At 41.4% G+C, this 16,700-nt stretch overlaps 1 protein-coding gene across 1 annotated transcript in view; it reads left to right on the top strand.

Moving 5' to 3' along the window:
• Positions 1-11,224: 11,224 nt before the first annotated feature.
• DEPTOR (DEP domain containing MTOR interacting protein) overlaps positions 11,225-16,700 on the top strand; it is a 178,406-nt gene continuing 172,930 nt past the window's right edge. Inside the window, 1 exon segment of the mRNA XM_020980067.2 lies at positions 11,225-11,539. Coding sequence (XP_020835726.2) covers positions 11,388-11,539 — 152 coding nt within the window. The 5' untranslated portion in view covers positions 11,225-11,387.

Genomic DNA, 16,700 nt, shown 5'->3' on the forward strand with positions numbered 1-16,700 from the left:
AGCCCTTAGCTATCATTCTTATTAGACATTACTTCTCCCAGAAAGTGGCGAATCAATCATTTATAAATGCCTAAGATATTTTATAAATCGGGATGAATGGGGAACTCTTGCTGCAGCCCAGGCTCTATGCTAGGTGCTGGGGACACAACTAAGAATGAAACTATATCCCTCGCATTATTATGGTTATTTTATTAATTATAAATACGAAAATTATAATAATTTTCAATAAATATGTGATTATGCTTAAGATTCGTGTGTTGCAAAATTGTGATGTTTTAAATTTTATCTGAATGAAATAATGAGCTAAGAATTTATTTGAATACATTGTTTTATGGAAAATGGGGGGGTTTTGGCCAAAAAAAAGTGATAATTCTTATAGAAGTTAGGACACTATTGTCCAAGGCAAAGACAATAAGTATTCATTATAAAGTGCTATCATACAGTTCTATAACATAAAAAGAATGAAACATACCTACTCACGATGACCTAATAAGGGAAAGATGTGTGTATCTATACAAAGGGCAGCTAGGTGGCGCAGTAGAGTACTGGGCTTGGATTCAGGAAGACTCTTCGTGAGTTCAAATCCGAACACAGACATTTAACAGCTGTGTGATCCTGGTCAAGTCACTTAACACTGTGCCTCAGTTTCCTCATCTGTAAAACGAACTGGAGAAGGAAATGGCAAACCACTCTAGTATCTTTTCCAAGACAGTCAGACATGACTGAAAAGACTCAACAACAATGTATACAGAGATTTTCTTCTATAGACACATATCCACACTACATGTATGCACATAAATATACATACATGTATGTATAAATATATACAGAATGAGTAAAAAGAATATATTCGAGATAAATTCTAGGTAGTTTGGAAGGGAGAGCAGCACTAACAATTGGGGGGGAATGAGGAAGGTTTCATGCAGAAGTCGGTGCTTGAGCTGCGTCTTAAAGGAACAAAAGCATTTCATGAGGAGAAGAGGAGAGAATGCATTCCAAAGGTACAATCCAGGCACTGAACAAAAAAATGGAGATGGGAGTTGGTCTGCCCTGGAAGGCACAGAGAGAGGGCCAGTCCGGAAAGACAGGTTGGGAGCAGACTGTGTAAGGTTTTAAAAGCCAAAGAACTTTATATTCTATCCTAGAAGCAATAGGAAGCCACTGGAATTGATTGAATAGGAAAGTCACATGGGGAGATCTGCACTTAAGGAAAATCTGGCAGCAATAATCTAACTGGCGTTCTCTCTCTATTCCTCATACGCCACCCTCCATTATTTGTGTTTGTGCCTTTGCACTGACTGTCTGCCCCCATTCCTGCACTACACTTTCTCCTTTCCTCTGCCTCTTAAAGCCCCTCTCTTTCCCACTGTTTGGGCTTTGATGGCCCTGAGTGAGTGTAAATAGCAACTGTTTCTGTTCTGGCCAGAAACCCTTGAGGGTCTTCCTCTCCCAAAATGATTCTTTTATGAAGGCAAACTATGCAATGCTTTGCCTCAATTCTTACCCAGCCTTTAATTACTTAATGGGCTTTGTGGACAGACTGAGACCTGGGGAAGACCTTAGCTTAAAAAGTCCGAGGTCTCCCACTAAATCCAGGGCCAATCGCCAGCCATCTTGACCTAGGTCTTGCCACTGGAAGCTGATGACTCCGAAGGAGAGAGTGAGGCTGATGAATTTGCACACCCTGCCTCACTTAAATTCAGTTTACTTGCAGGTCAAGACATCACCCTCCTGATGTCATTGGTCCTCTTGGAGAACAAAGGACGAACAACAACAATCCTTCAACTCACCAGCTCTCTAGGTCCTCAAGTGTGGCCCTTTGAATCCAAATTTCACAGAACAAATCCCCTTAATAAAAGGATTTGTTCTATAAAACCTGGACTCAGTCAAAAAGTCATACCCGAGGACCTAGAAGGCCACATGTAGCCTTCAGGCTGCAGGTTCCCCACCCCTGCTCTAGAGCTACTTTGCTAACCTACTCCCTCTGAAAGTTCTGGTCCCTAGATCTTGTTGCTTCATCTCCCCTCGGAATCTAGTGATACATCTGAAGAGTTGGGAGGTGGGTGTAATTTTTTCTAGTACTATTTAGCTCAAGAATCCCCTCCCCCACTTCCTGCATTGATTAGCAGTTGATAACAATTAGTCAATTAACAATTAGCTTTAAAAAGGAGTACATACTAAAGTGGTATTTAAAAGTCCAAATCCTCTGGACCCTTCAGAGCTCACAAGGTCCTCCTCTAACCAAGACAGAAGGGAGACTTAGCGGGGAAAGGCTGAATTTGAAATGGGAGGCCCACCTCCTCGACCCCGTCCCCCAAGCCATTCTTGTGGGCTTGGCTAGAAGACTTCTGCCCTAAACTGCTAGAAGCTCAAATCCCTCTGTTTCAAAATGCTTCAATATTTTATAAACAAACCTAAGGGTACAATCAACTTTCCTCAATGATTCTGAACACTCTTCCTGTCACCACTAAAGTTCATCCAATGGATTTCAAAGATATCTAAATTAATCAAGGACTTTTCAGACTTAGTCAAAGTGTTTGATTAATTCAATTGATACATTTAGAACTTTTTTACACCTCTGATGCTTTGATTCAATTAAGAAGTGCCATCTCTTGGTAACTTTTGACATTCCCCTTCCAAAGGATTGGTGTTTCTTTCTTCTGGCTCTAGCCTTGACTCTACAGATTGTTTTTCTACCCTATTGACTGACTGCCAGACTCCTGGCTGCTCATCATGGCTCCTTTCATTTTTAGTTTAATTGATTCATTAATAAACAGTTTAATTCATTCCCTTTTATAGTCCCAGATCAAGTATGTTGAATGTCACACCAAATAGAGTCTATCTGGAAGCTTTCTGGGTGAAGGAGAATCATGTGCAGTTAAGCCGCAGATAACAAAGGTTATGCTGGAGCCACATTGTGATGGCATTTAAATGCCAAAAAGAGAAATTTATATTTGATTTTAGATGCAAGAAGAAGCTACTGGAGCTTCTTGACTAAGGGAATGACAAGTCATACTCCCCCTCTTCTTCTTCTTCTTTTTTTTTTCCCCAAACTGAATCAGCTTTTCTCACTGGAAGCTTTCACTCCTGATTTTATTCTCTTTAACGTTTAAATCTTCAATGAAAATGTTATTTCCATTAAGGCCAACAGGTGGCAGCATGAACCTAAATATTAATTGTCCACCAATGCACAATTAGTATTAACAAGAAATAGGGGAACCTGGAAGTCCCCATAGAAACAAGATGTCAGATGAAATATTTGGACAGGATGTTGATACTATCACTCCCACCCAAAGAAAATCCCAAGATGATAGAAACAGAAGAAGCAGGAATTCACAGAAACAGAATTTCAGAGTTGGAAAGGACTTTGGTGGCTGTCTTATCCAAGCCATATGGAAAAAAGTATAACCATTCCAACATGCCTGCTTGTGGTCATCCAGTCTCTACTAGAAGATTTTCAGTGAAAGGGAATCTATTATTTCCTGGGATTGCCTGTCACACTTTAGGATAGTTCTAATTGTTAAGAAGTTTTTCCTGACATCTAGCCTAAGTTTGCCTCTTTGTAACCTACCTGTTGTTCTCTGGGGCCACAAAGAACAAGCCTAATCTTTCTTCTTCATAACAGGCCTTCAGATTCTGGAAGATAGTCATCTTATCCTCCAGCACTCGAAGAGTGGTTGTCTTACCCTCCCCTTAATCTCCTCCCAGGCTTTTTTGTTTGTTTCTTTGTTTTTGTGAGGCAATTAGGGTTAAGTGACTTGCCCAGAGTCACACAGCTGTTGAGTGTGATGTACCTGAGGCTGGATTTGAACTTAGGTCCTCCTGACTCCAGCTGGTGCTCTATCCACTGAGCCACCTACCTGCCTCCCTTTCAGGCTTTTTTAATCCAGGCTGAACAACTCTGGTTGCTCCAACTGATCATCACATGGCATGGGCTCAAGGCCCTTGACCCTTCTGGTCGCTGTCCTCTGGAAACTCTCCAACCTATCAGCCTCTTTTTGAAACTGAGGAGCAAGAACTGAGTATGATATTCCAGATGTGGTCTGACAAGGGAATAGCATGTTAAAACAATCACTCCTTTGTTCCTGGATTAGGATCTAATTAGTGCTTACTGTTATGAACTTTTAAAGGATCATAGCAAGGATAGCTCCCATTTATATTTTGCTTTATAAATTACCAAATACTTTCATCACAGGAACCTAGGAGGGAGCTTATATATGTATGTTTATTTCCAGGAAAATTTTTTCATTTTCAGGAAACTGAGCCTTAAAGAGGTTGTGACTTTCCCAAGGTAAGGACTCAGGTTTTCTAACAACTCCAAGACCCTTCCTACTATCACCATTGCAAACAATTCTCAGTTATCTATGAGTTTAGGAACTGGGATAATGTAGATGGAAATACACAGATAATGCAGATCTGAATGATGGTGACCTTATCTCTTGGCAGCATAGATGCTAAGAAATACCCCCAAATGACTCATTTGAGAGTCATCTTTTCTTCCAGTCTCTATCTGGATCTATCTACAGATGAAGGTATATAGGTCACACAGGGGCAGCTAGTTGGCACAGTGGATAGAGTGCTGGACTTGGAATCAGGAGGACCTGAGTTCAATTCTGGGCAAGTCACTTAACCCTCTCTGCCTCAGTTCCTCATCTGTAAAATAAGCCAGAGAAAAAAATGGCAAACCACTCCAATATCTTTGCCAAGAATGCCCCAAATGGGATCACAACTGAAACAACTCAACACACAAAACAAAAAATTAGGTCACTGAAGTAATCACAAAGCAAGATACAGAAGAAACACAGGGCCTGGGAAACCTATACCCTGGAGAATCAGTCCCTCAATCATTGGGAAGCTCAGTAATTCAGTAGTTGAGGGTACATAAGAGTGATTCCCCAAACATAATTATTTATTCTGGGATCAGCTGCACTGGAGCTGAATGAATTGGGTGTGATTTCCACATATTTCACCAGGCTGCATAAACTTCTGGCATTTATCTCTTTTTTTGATAAATGACAACTGGTAAGTATCACAGTCAGAACATATATGCCCAGGTACTCTGACTCAAGTCCAGTGCTCTTTACACCATAGCATGATGCCTTTTGGATTCCAATGTCACAGAATTGCAGAACAATCAAACTGAAATAAGACCATTTACTTCACCCTGTCACCATTGCTATAGTATGTTTGTCTCAATAGCATTGGGGTATGGTAGATGGAGGACCAGTTTCAAGTTGGTTGTGTCTCTGACACATGCTAGCTGTGTAATCACAGATGATTTACTTAAGCTCTCAAGGTCTCAGACAACTTTTAAGATTAGAACTTACTGACAGAGCTGTGTCAATGAAATCAAAGGCCCAGATGAAAAAAAAAAGTTATTTGGTTTGATTTTCAAGTAAGTCAAAGGAAGGGATGTAGTGGGCAAGGATGTGATAACCCTGGGGTCACTGAGTATATTTTTGGTTAAGTCATTGTTTATTTGAACCCTCAGGCCCCAAGGGGTTCCTTGTTCTAGATGTAGAGCCCCTTTCTGGAAAGCCGGTTTCTGCTGAGGAAAGAAAACATCTTGAATAAAACTAAAAATATGGCCTCTGAAAGAAACCATAAATCTATACAATTATTATATCGTTATGGTGGTGATGGGATAAGGTCAGTCTGTTGAATGTGGGCTAAAGCATTTTAAGATAGTAAAATGTGGTTGTAAATTGGAAAAATCATAATTGTGTTACAATTTAAATTACTTCATAATATTCAGTACTTTCAGAGTGCTTTCTAACTAGTACATTTTTTCCTTATGAAACAGCAAGTGGGGTATGGTCCAGCCTATTATGTACAGCAGCTAGGTGGTGCAATGAGTATAGTGTCAGGACAATCTGAGCTCAAATCCTGCCTTATACTCTTACTAGCTGTGTGACCCTGAGCAAGTCACTTAACCTCTGCCTGCCTTGATATGTAAAATGGGAATAATAATAGCACCTCCTTCCATGGGTAGTTGTGATGATAAAATGTGATAATATTTGTAAAGCATTTTGCAAACTTTAAAGTTCTATATAAATGTTAGCTATAATTTTTCTTAGTCTCACTTTGGAAGGCACTTTAATATGAAGGGAAGGTGGAGGGAAGAGAAAAGGAAGAAGCATTTATGTACTAACCATGTGCCTATCTTGTGCCAAACACTGTGCTAAGAATTTTTAAAAATCTCATTCGAAGACAATAAAGCTTTATTCCTTTTACTTAGACCTGACTTAATATTCATAATAAAAAATATATTAGGATAAAATGATACACTATATAAGGCTCTTAGAATTTAGTCTACTTTGGAGCTCTAAGATATAAGAGAAAATCAGAGACACTGGAGAACTGCAAGCCACATCGTCACAAGTTTGGAAAATTGAAACGTTAGGGTCTTTAGGAAATTATTTACTCAGTTCAACAGTTCATATTCTGAAGAATGATTTGCAAAATAGTGGGACCAGTGGCTCTTAAGGGCTACGTTCTGCCTTGGCCTTAATTTCTATCCCTACCTATGAAAAAAGTTTAGAGAAGCCTGGGTTATTTCTATTGGTGAAGAAGTAACTTAATTTGATTGTCTTAAGGTACATGAAGGGTCACTGCGAAGGAAGAAAGCAATCAACCAATTATTCTCCCTGCACACTAAAGATGTAACCAAATAAAAGATTTAGGGGAGGTAATCTAAGAATCTGGAACCGCCTCCTTCCTGATAGTTCAGTAGAACACTGGCAGAAGTTCTAAAAGGAAACTGAAGATTTATTAAAAGAAAAGAACAAAGAGGAAGAGAAATAACAAAAGAGTATGACCTTAGACAAAAAGACTCTGGGATGGCAGAGCCAAACGGCAGACTTAGGACCACAGACCTGCATTTAACTACTGTTGCTGCTACTATCTGTGTGATCTTGGGCAAGTAAGTCATTTGATGGCTCTAAGCCTGACTTTCTTCATTTGTAAAATGATGGGATTAGGCTAGGTGTTGCTGGTTTTTTTTTTTTAAGATCCCTTACAGCTGGATATTCTATGATTCAATCAACCAATTAATAAGCATTTATTAAGTACCTGTAATATGTTGGGCTTTCAGAATACAAAGACAAAACATGAAACTGTCGCTGTTCTAAAGGCTCATACATTCTATTTACTTATGATTTGTTGGAACATGAGAATTGTATACAATCCCATTCCCCTCTCCTAGTTCTTATTTACTTATGCTTTAATTAATTAACTTCTTTTATTTCTGGGTCCATCTAGTATGAAATTGCAGCATAAAGTCCTGCCCAGAGATTTTTAAGACATAGTTCTATAGTCATCTGTCTTGCATGCTTTAGGTAAATATTTTAACTGGGTTCCAAAATAAAACTATGTGGTCTAGAGAATTTCTGGGGGCTGACAATATTCCTCTCACCTTTTTCCTGGATATCTAGTCTCCTCTCTTTCAAAGCAGCATGACACCATGAGGAAAGATATAGGAGGCAACACTGTCCAATAAGTCATAGCACTTCCAAGACTTTAACCACTTCTCCTCAGACATGGCTGGAGACAGATCAAGACCCTGAACCCAAGAGCCTGGGAAGAGCAGTGTCCTAGACCACTAGTCCTGTTTCTAGCTTGGCCCCTCCAGCTGTCATTGTAGGGAGCAACTTTTGTGGAGGTGCATACCACCACTACCACCAATTGTTGACCATCTGCCACCAAGGGGGTTGAAGACCCAAGAGACCAAGGAATAGAAGTACCCTTCAGGCCCATTGGTCCTGTATCCAGCCTGGGCCAGGCCTTCAGCTATCAGGCCAGGAAGTAACCTCTGTGGGGAAGTGACCTGGCAACTGCAGAAGACTCAGGGGCAAAGTGGCCAACACTAAAGTTCTTGGCACTGACAAATGGTTCAGCATCAAAAACAGATTAAATGAAACTGAAGAAGGTGCTTTGCCATCTGCTTTGCCCCAGTACTACGAGACCTTTCCATCTGACTTGTAGATGACTTCTGTATATGTTGCATGCCCCATTTGAAGGCGAGCTTCTGGAAAGCAGTCTTTTCTGTTTGTACTCCCAGAGCTTAACACAGTGCTTTGCACACAGTAATTATTTAATAGATGCTTTTTTCATTCCTTATTCGTTCTGCAAACTTTCAACATGAATACTTAGGATAATCAAAAAATGAAAGCTGTACAGAAAGAAGTTAAGACAATCATACCTTCCAAGTTAGTAATAATAATTTAAACTTTAGAGTTGCCTGAGATTCGTTTGCACAGAATTCATTCATTCTTATGTGGGAATTACAGGCAGTCCATTATATGAATGTGCTCCAATTTCAAAAGCTATGTCTTTCTGGGGACCACTGAGTAGACATAGTTCTTGAGCCAAGGAAGAAGTCAGAGGTACTTGTAGTACTTGTTGTAGGTTCCATCACGCAAAGAATAGTTTCATAGAATCACAACACTTTGAGCTAAAAAGAGCCTCAAGAATTCATCAACTCCCCATCTTTAGACAGGTTAAGACGTACATTTATGCACATTTTGTGTACATAAACACAATACATAACATTGTGTGTACATTCAAAATATACATTTGTGTACATTTGAAAGAGACAACTGGTTTTCAGGATGAAGCAATTTGTCTAATCTCTCACTGTGTCGAAGCTTCAACTCTAACCTACATCTCCTCAGCTCCTGCGGTGCATGAAGCACTGTGCCAGGCATGATGGGAAAATCGATAGATACAAAGTCAAATAAGACATAATCCTTCCCCTCTTGGAACTGATGGAGTAGAGAACATAAAATACAGTAAATAGAATCCCTCTCTTCCTTCAAGACACTATTCTAGGGCAGCCTTCTAGTCAAAGCCTTTCTTGGTCCTAAAATGTTAGTACACTTCCTTCTTAAGTCAATTGCATTTAATTATCTTGTATTTTTTATAATACACATTCTTTCATTCTCTATATTTGAATCCCTAGCATCTGGCACAATGCCTGGTACCTAGCAGAAACTCTATAAATATTTGTTGATTGCATGATTAATTAAAGATAATACATACACATGTAGAAATCAGATCAACAAACATTTAGCATTACGCTAGAGTCCTGTGCCAGATACTTGGGGAGATGCAAAGTTTATAATAAACACGTTCCCTGATCACATGGAGCCTCATATGTGAATCTTTGAAAATCTGTGACTTTGTTCTGATGTGAGAAGTGTCTCCATTTATGGCATTTAAGGCACAGAGAGGGCGAACAACTCATCCAGTGTCCCAATCGGGTTTCAGAGATGGGATGTTAACTCATATTTTCATGCCTCCAAGACCAACAGTCTACAGCTTGGGACCCAACTACAGTACAAAATAAGAGTTATGTAAAAGTCCAGACATTCATAGGAATATATGTAAAGCAGATGGAAAACTTTGTCTGGGATGGCCTGTACAGTCAGAAGACTAGCTACTCCCAGAGTTGAAGAGGGGTACAATAGGCTGAATTGCCTTGGGAAAAACTGTACAGAAACTAAGCTTCCCATGAAAGCAAAGGTCCATCTTCTTACTACTAACATTCTACTAGCATTGCTATATGGCAGCAAGATCTGGAATACAATAGTCTTCCAAGCATTAAAAACAAAGATCACACAGGAAAATGGAAAGGCATATGGCGGGGATGAGCAGGCTGCGACATGTAACCAATGAAGACCTCCAAAGAAGAACAAAGGAATCATACAACAGGCAGAGAAAAGGGGCCAGTTGTGTGGTAAGGATGAGAAATGATATATGAATAGCTAGAGTGCTCCTCTGGTACCTTCACAGTGTCAGATAAGATTGAGAACAGTCTCCAGCGTGTTAGGTGGACCCCTTGCGTAGGAATCACAGGAGGACATGGATAAAAGTTACATGGGATGGGCTGACATGGTTGTGTTAGGATTTACCCTGTTGCAGGGAATTTCTAAACTGATGAAAATCACAGTTCCACTTGAGCATTTGGCTATATGCAAATACTAGATGCTAGACTTAGTTGTTTCTACTTGCTGAAGGAACAGAAGTGTCCTCAGAACCCTGTACATTTTAGTTACCTGGGGGGAAAAACCCATGTTGCCCTATCCAGGGATGGGCCACACATGGCCTTCTAGGTTCTTGGGTGTGGTCTTTTGACTGAATCCAAGTTTTACAGAACAAATCCTTTTATTAAGGTGATTGTTCTGTGAAGTTTGGATTCAGTTAGAGGGTCGAACTTGAAGACCTAGAGGACCACATGTGGCCTCGAGGCCGAAGGTTCCCCACCCCTTTGGATACCATGTATAGATCTGACTTGAGAAAAATAAGGAAGGAGAGGCAGCCTGGAACAGCTGAGAAACCAATGGCTTTGGAGTCAAAAGACCTGAGTTCAATTTCCCCTCACTATGTATGTGACCTTTGGCAAGTCTTTTAGGTTGCATTTATATAGTGATTCATAAAGAAACTGAGACTGAGAGGTTAGGTGATTTGGCCAGGGTCACACAGCTGGCAAGTATCTGAAGAGATAATTAAACCTAAGTCTTCCTCATTTTAAAATGCAGCACTCCATCCATTTTACCAATTACCCTATTTCCTCATCTGTAAATTGAGGTGGTCAGACTACAGTAAAGGTTCTTAACTCAAGCTTTGGCAGTTTGATGAAACTTATGGACTCCTCAGAATAATGTTTTTAAATGTATAAAATGTAATATATATGTTTAAAAGGAAACAATTTTATTGAAATAGTTATACTTTTTTAAAAATAGGTTTCAGACTCTAGGTTTAAGAACCCTTGGAATAGAGGAAGGTTTTTTAGGATGGTGCGAGTTTTGAAAAATAAACAGGAAAATTGTTTGGTTTTTTTTTTTAAGTTTCCACCAGACTTGCAACTGCATGAATAACGTCCACTTTCTGTCCAGTCCAGTTTATTACTAAGCCAGTATAACAGTTCTCCTCCCTCTCCTAATTTAGGCTAATGTTAATAAATAACAACAATGTGAACTATGTCCTACCGTTTGTATACTAAATTGAAACGACTGTTGACCCATATGAGGGGCCACCCAGCTTGCGCTCTGTAAAGAAACCTCGAGGCCAAGAGACTACAGCCAGTTTTTGTCCACAAGCTGCCCTCAAACTCCCTACTGGACACCAGCCTCGTGTTTATGTTTTCCCTCTGGTCCCGCCCATAAGGGGCCACGCGGGCCCTGACCACACCCACAGCCCCACCCCCTGGTCCGCAGCCCCACCCCTTCTCCGCAAGGCGGGAGGGATTCACTGCGCTCTCCCCAATCACACGCGAGCCCTGAGGCTGCCCCCAACAGAGATGGCGGCCGGGGCTTCTGTAAGAGCTGACTGAGTCTTAACACCCGGGCTGCCTACCGAGGGGAGAGAAGAGTGAGCAGCTCGCGAGGATGGAGGAGGAGGGCGGCGGCAGCAGCAGCACCGGCACGGGCACGGGCACCGGCACCGGCAGCACTGGCGGCGGTGGCACGGTCAGCGGAGGCTTGCAGCAAAGGGAGCTGGAGCACATGGCAGAGATCCTGGTCACTGGGGAGCAGCTACGGTAAGGGTCAGTGGCTGCGATGCTCCGGGCGGCTGCTGCTCCGCGCCTGGCTCCCCTGTCCAAGCTCCGCGCTCTGCACTGCGCTGCGCTGCGGCTGCTCGGCGGCTCCGCCTGGGCTCACCCGGCTCCGGCTCCGGCTCCGGCTCCGGCCCCGGCCCCGGCCCCGGCCCCGGCCCCGGCCCCGGCCCCCCGCGCTGCGGGCTCACGGGGCGGTGGCTGCGGCCGCTTGCTCCCGGTTTTCCTCTCCGCGGCTCAGGCTGGAGGCGCAGAGAGAGCTCCCTGCGCTCCTCTTTCCCAACCCGGCAAGGCGGCTTTTCCTCGGACGGGATTTGACAGCTGCTGCGGGTTCGCGCGGCTGGCAAAGGCCGAGGGGCCGAGAGGGCTAGCTCTTTCAGGGCCGGGGTGCGGGTCTGCACACCCTCTCCATATCCCCTTATTCTCCAGCAGCTTCCCTGCCAGGGCGGGGCGGATCTGATCGAGCTCTTCCATTTGAGGTTTCCTCTCGGTTTTCCGTAGCTGCTGAGACTGGGGAGAAGAAAGCATGGCAGGCATCCCAGAAGCGGTGCCGGGGTTCTAGCTGCCAACCCGAACGTCGTAGGTCCGGCAGAGCTGCTGGTCCTCCCCCACCCCCACCCCATTCCTACCAGTTCTGCAGCAAGAATAGAAGGATTTCCCTGGGCCTGACATGCAGGGCGGGTAGGGATACAAAGAGTCTCCACTAGAGATTCACCTACTATGAATGTTAGAAAGGACCTGAAAAAACATCTAGTCCAACCTTCTGGTTTTACAGATGAGGAAACAGAGGCACGAAATGTGCCCAAGCTAATTAGTTGAATAGCTAGGGACTAGAATGCCCGTCGCACATTTCCTGATTGCCCTACACTGTGCCTTGTCTTCATCTTTCCTAATCAAAGCTTCTTTTCTGCCTCTCCCCCAAGTCTCATAGAGACACAACAGTTTTTATTTAGAATGGTCTGCTCATTTTAAGAGAGTTTTAAAAATGGAGCTCTGCAGTGGCAGTGGCTGTGTGTCGGCTCTGGTGGCCATCCCCTTAGAAAATCATTTTAGTATAAGGATAAGATTCGAAATGCTGAGTGGAAAAGTATGCACCTGCTCTTTTGAATACTTCTGTGACGTTTCTGTTGATTTAATTCCTGGTGAGGTATTTCAAGATGGAACGAATGAAGAGAGCATTTCAAGGAACTCAGTGCCTTGCAGATGACCTTGTTTGCAGAAGTGAGCCAAGGATACTGGAAGTCAGCATTAGAGCTAACTGAATTTTTTCAAGAAAAGTTTTGATTTGACTTTAGAACTGAAAAGCAATTTACACATTTCTGTTCTGTCATGGTTTCCTGTAATTTTTCCTCCAGATCAGAAATTGTTTTATATTTTGTTTTTGTCTGCCCAGTGGATCGCACAGTGCTTGGCACACAGTGGCGATTAATAAGTACTTGTTGGTTGGTTAAGAGAATAAATTTGTTCTCCTTCATCTAAAGAAATAGATCATTTAGAGCTGGAAGAGATCTTAAAAGTCATCTAGTCTACTCCTTGTCATTTTCCAGATGAGGTAACTGAGGTTAAGTGACTCATCCAAGGAAACAATGTTAGCAAATGACAGAACAATTTTAATATAGTGTCCCAAAAGTTTTAGTGCAATTTGGAGTACAAAGCCCCATCATAACTTCCCTTCTGGCCCCATGCACTTTCTACTCTTCTTTTACCATACATCCTTCACATACCCTGCGATCAGTGGTACTGCTGTCCTTGCTGTTCCTACAAGAAGACTCTCCATATAGGCATGTTCACTGCCTGTTCCCCTGGCCTGGAATTCTCTCCCTCCTCATCTCCTGCCTCCTGACTTCCCTATGCACCTTCAAATGCCACCTGAAATCCCACCTTTTCCCTAACAAGCCTTTCCCAGTCCATCTCAGTTCTAGTGCCTTCCATCTTGTTGAGTATGTCCGGTTTATTCTGTTTATAGCTTATTTGTGCCTAATTATTTTCAGGTAATCTCCCCCATTAGATTGTGAGCTCCTTGAGAGCAGGCCTTCCTTTGTATATATAGCTCTTAGCACAGTGCATGGTGCAAAGTAGATGCTTAATAAATGTTTATTGACTTTCAACCTTTAATTATTTAAAATTATGCTAAGGCTTTTAGGACACCACATACAGTACTTCTAAAAGCCTTCTAAGTAAATCTCAACAAGTGTTCAGTTTTATCTATTTTCTGCTTGCTACAAATACATCCCTTTTTAAATTTAGTCTTGAACTTGAATGTTTAGAATCTAATTTCTAATTTGCTTTGGAGGCTCTAAGTTGCTGTACTGCTCAATTTCAGACGAAGTACTTCATTTGACAAGAGAGCACAGATTTATTTCATCATTCTTATTTTAAAGTTTAAACCCTAAAATATGATCTGTTAATTTCTTTGGCTTTTAGATCAAATGTTCTTCTTTCTGAATAACCAGGCAGACTTTTCCTTACAAAATTGTTCTTTTGAAAAAGCAAGGGAATGTAAAATGGTCAGTTTCTGTGCTGGTTAGCTGACATTGGGGCAGAATTGGGGCAGAAATATAAATCAAGTTAGAACAGTGCGTCCTTCTTTCTCTAAGCCTCAATTTCTAACAGAGTAAGGGGGTTAAATGGGGCAAGGTTTGAAAAAGGCCTATCTTACTGCAATATAAATATTTGAAAGTATTTATCAGTATCTGTTGATATGCACAGTGTAATGTGCATTGAGATTGGTGGCACAGGGAGAGAGTGCAAACAGATGTGGGCAGTGTGCCTCTGTTATATATATTTAGGCAGAAATTGCTCTAAGTTGATAAATGGCTGCTTGCATGGCAAAGTTCATGGTCTCTCATTGTGAATGACTTGGAGCTTAAAAACTAAAAGGAATTAGAATAGAGTAAGTCCATGTCAAAATTAGTACATCACACTACTAAATTTAGGGATCTGGGTGATGATATTCTTCAACTTCTTGGTTCCTGGAAGAGTCTGGAAAGTCTGAGAATATTGTTATTATCACTGAAGTTAACACCACCACCACCATCATCCCCATCATCTAAAGGCTCTCTTTAGCACCTATCTCCTCAGACATAAGCCATGTGGAACAATTGCTAAATGGGGTTCTTGGCTTATTCACTCCTCTAGTTCCCCTCAGGCATCTGTTTCCAGGGACTACGCTTTTCTTGGCTTTGATTTCTTTTAAAGCTCAGCTCAAGTGCCATCTTCTGCATGGATCGTTTTCATGTTCAACCAAGCGTTAGTGCCTCCCTTAGTACCTTGCATTTATTTTGTATATATTTATTTGCACATTTTGTTTTCTAATGTACCCATTGTCTCCCCCTATAGAATATAAGATCCTTGAGGACAGAGATTTTCATTTTTTTTGTCTTAGTATCTTCTGTGCTAGCACAGTGCCTGACACATTGTAGGAACTTAATAAATAACTTGTTGATTGATTGGTGAACAAAGAAATGAAGGTTGGAGGAAGTAGGGAACCACTAGATTCTCTTTTCCTGATCACAGAGGGTGGGCATGCTGCTGCTGCTGCTGCTGTTTGTCCTGCCTTCTCGAAGAGGACCATGACATCAGGAAAGTAATGGCGTGACATGCAAGTGAATTGTATTTAAATGAAGGAGTGCTGTGCAAAGTCACCAGCCTCACTTTCTCCTCCAGAGCCATCTCAGTCCAGTGGCGAGATGTAGATTAAGACTACTGGAGATGGCCCAGGATGCAATTAGACATGCATAGGAAGCACAGCCCAATGTCTGGCACATAGCGGGCACTTAAGTGTTTTTTGACTGAAGGTCAGGAGAAGAATTGACTGGGGGGCAGGGCAAGAGGAAGAGAGAATCTCTCCAAAAACGCCTACCCCTTAAGACTTGCTGGTTATCTCTAAAGACCACAAAAAACAACAACAAAAAAGAAACAACTAACCAAAGAATATAGTGTTAGTCATTATCTTATCTCCTTTTCTACAAGACCTCCCCCCCCCCCGCCCCATTTCACCCACTCTCTTTGAAAAGATACGGGTTTTTACACAGTTTACCTCAAACAGATATGCATCTTGCATCAACATGTATTTTTAAAACGTCCAAAATTATTTTGAATGTGAATAGTGGATGACAAGAAAGTATTCAACTTTTTAGTTGATTTTGTTCGGAGAAATAGTGTAGAAATGTTTCTTGCTGATTCAGTATAACCACATTTTCCTACAATAACTGCAACTAATTTCTGTATACTTGTGAGAAGCATATATATATATATATTACCAAATATATAATGAGGAAAAGTGTAACTTAACCAATTAGGGATCCATTATTTGGGGGCATGGTAGAGGAAAGTACATGTGTTAGTTTTTGTATCACAAATTGCAAATGATCTTTGAAAAAACTTTTTGTTATTATTTTGAAATCTTTACTTATTAATTCCATCATTCTAATTAAAGTAATGATATTTCACCTCATTTTCTATTCTAGAATTGTGGTCTGGAAAGTCCTTAGATATATGCAACATTTCCACTTTAAATTGAAACAGTTAGCGATTTATTAAGAAGGTGACCAACTAAGGGCTGAGAAATGTTTTAAGACTTGGAGGGGTGAGGCGGACAATTAGTTTAAACATAATTCTAAAGAGAAATAGAGAAAAGAGTATGTTACATGTTGGCATTGGCAAAGAAAAATATATACATGGTGACATTCTGTTGAATTGTAGAAAGAATGGAATTCAGTTGGGTTTTTTTGTGAGATTTTTTTGGGCTAGGCAATGGGGTTAACTGACTTGCCCAGGGTCACACAGGTAGTAAGTGTTATGTGTCTGAGGTCACCTTTGAACTCAGGTCCTCCTGACTCCAGGGCTGGTGCTCTATCCACTGTGCCACCTAACTGCCCCTGGAATTCAGTTTTTAATAAGTTAAAAAATGGTCACCTAATCTAATGATTCGAATGATACGTCCCTCATTTGTAATGAAGGCTCATCGTAAGGGTGTGTAGAGGAAGGATTTAACCCAGGCAAATAGACCTTCTCCCTTCGGATGACTAGAATTTGTTCATAAGGGATTCCAATCCAGCTATCTCATATATTTATTTTGGTCAGAAAAGAGTCTTAGATTTCTCCAGTGTACACATCTAGTAACTGGGCTTCTTAATAAGTCTCT

This window comes from Phascolarctos cinereus, unplaced genomic scaffold (assembly GCF_003287225.1).
Source record: "Phascolarctos cinereus isolate Bilbo 61053 unplaced genomic scaffold, phaCin_HiC Scaffold_4;HRSCAF=312, whole genome shotgun sequence".
In the NCBI taxonomy this organism is placed as follows: domain Eukaryota; kingdom Metazoa; phylum Chordata; class Mammalia; order Diprotodontia; family Phascolarctidae; genus Phascolarctos; species Phascolarctos cinereus.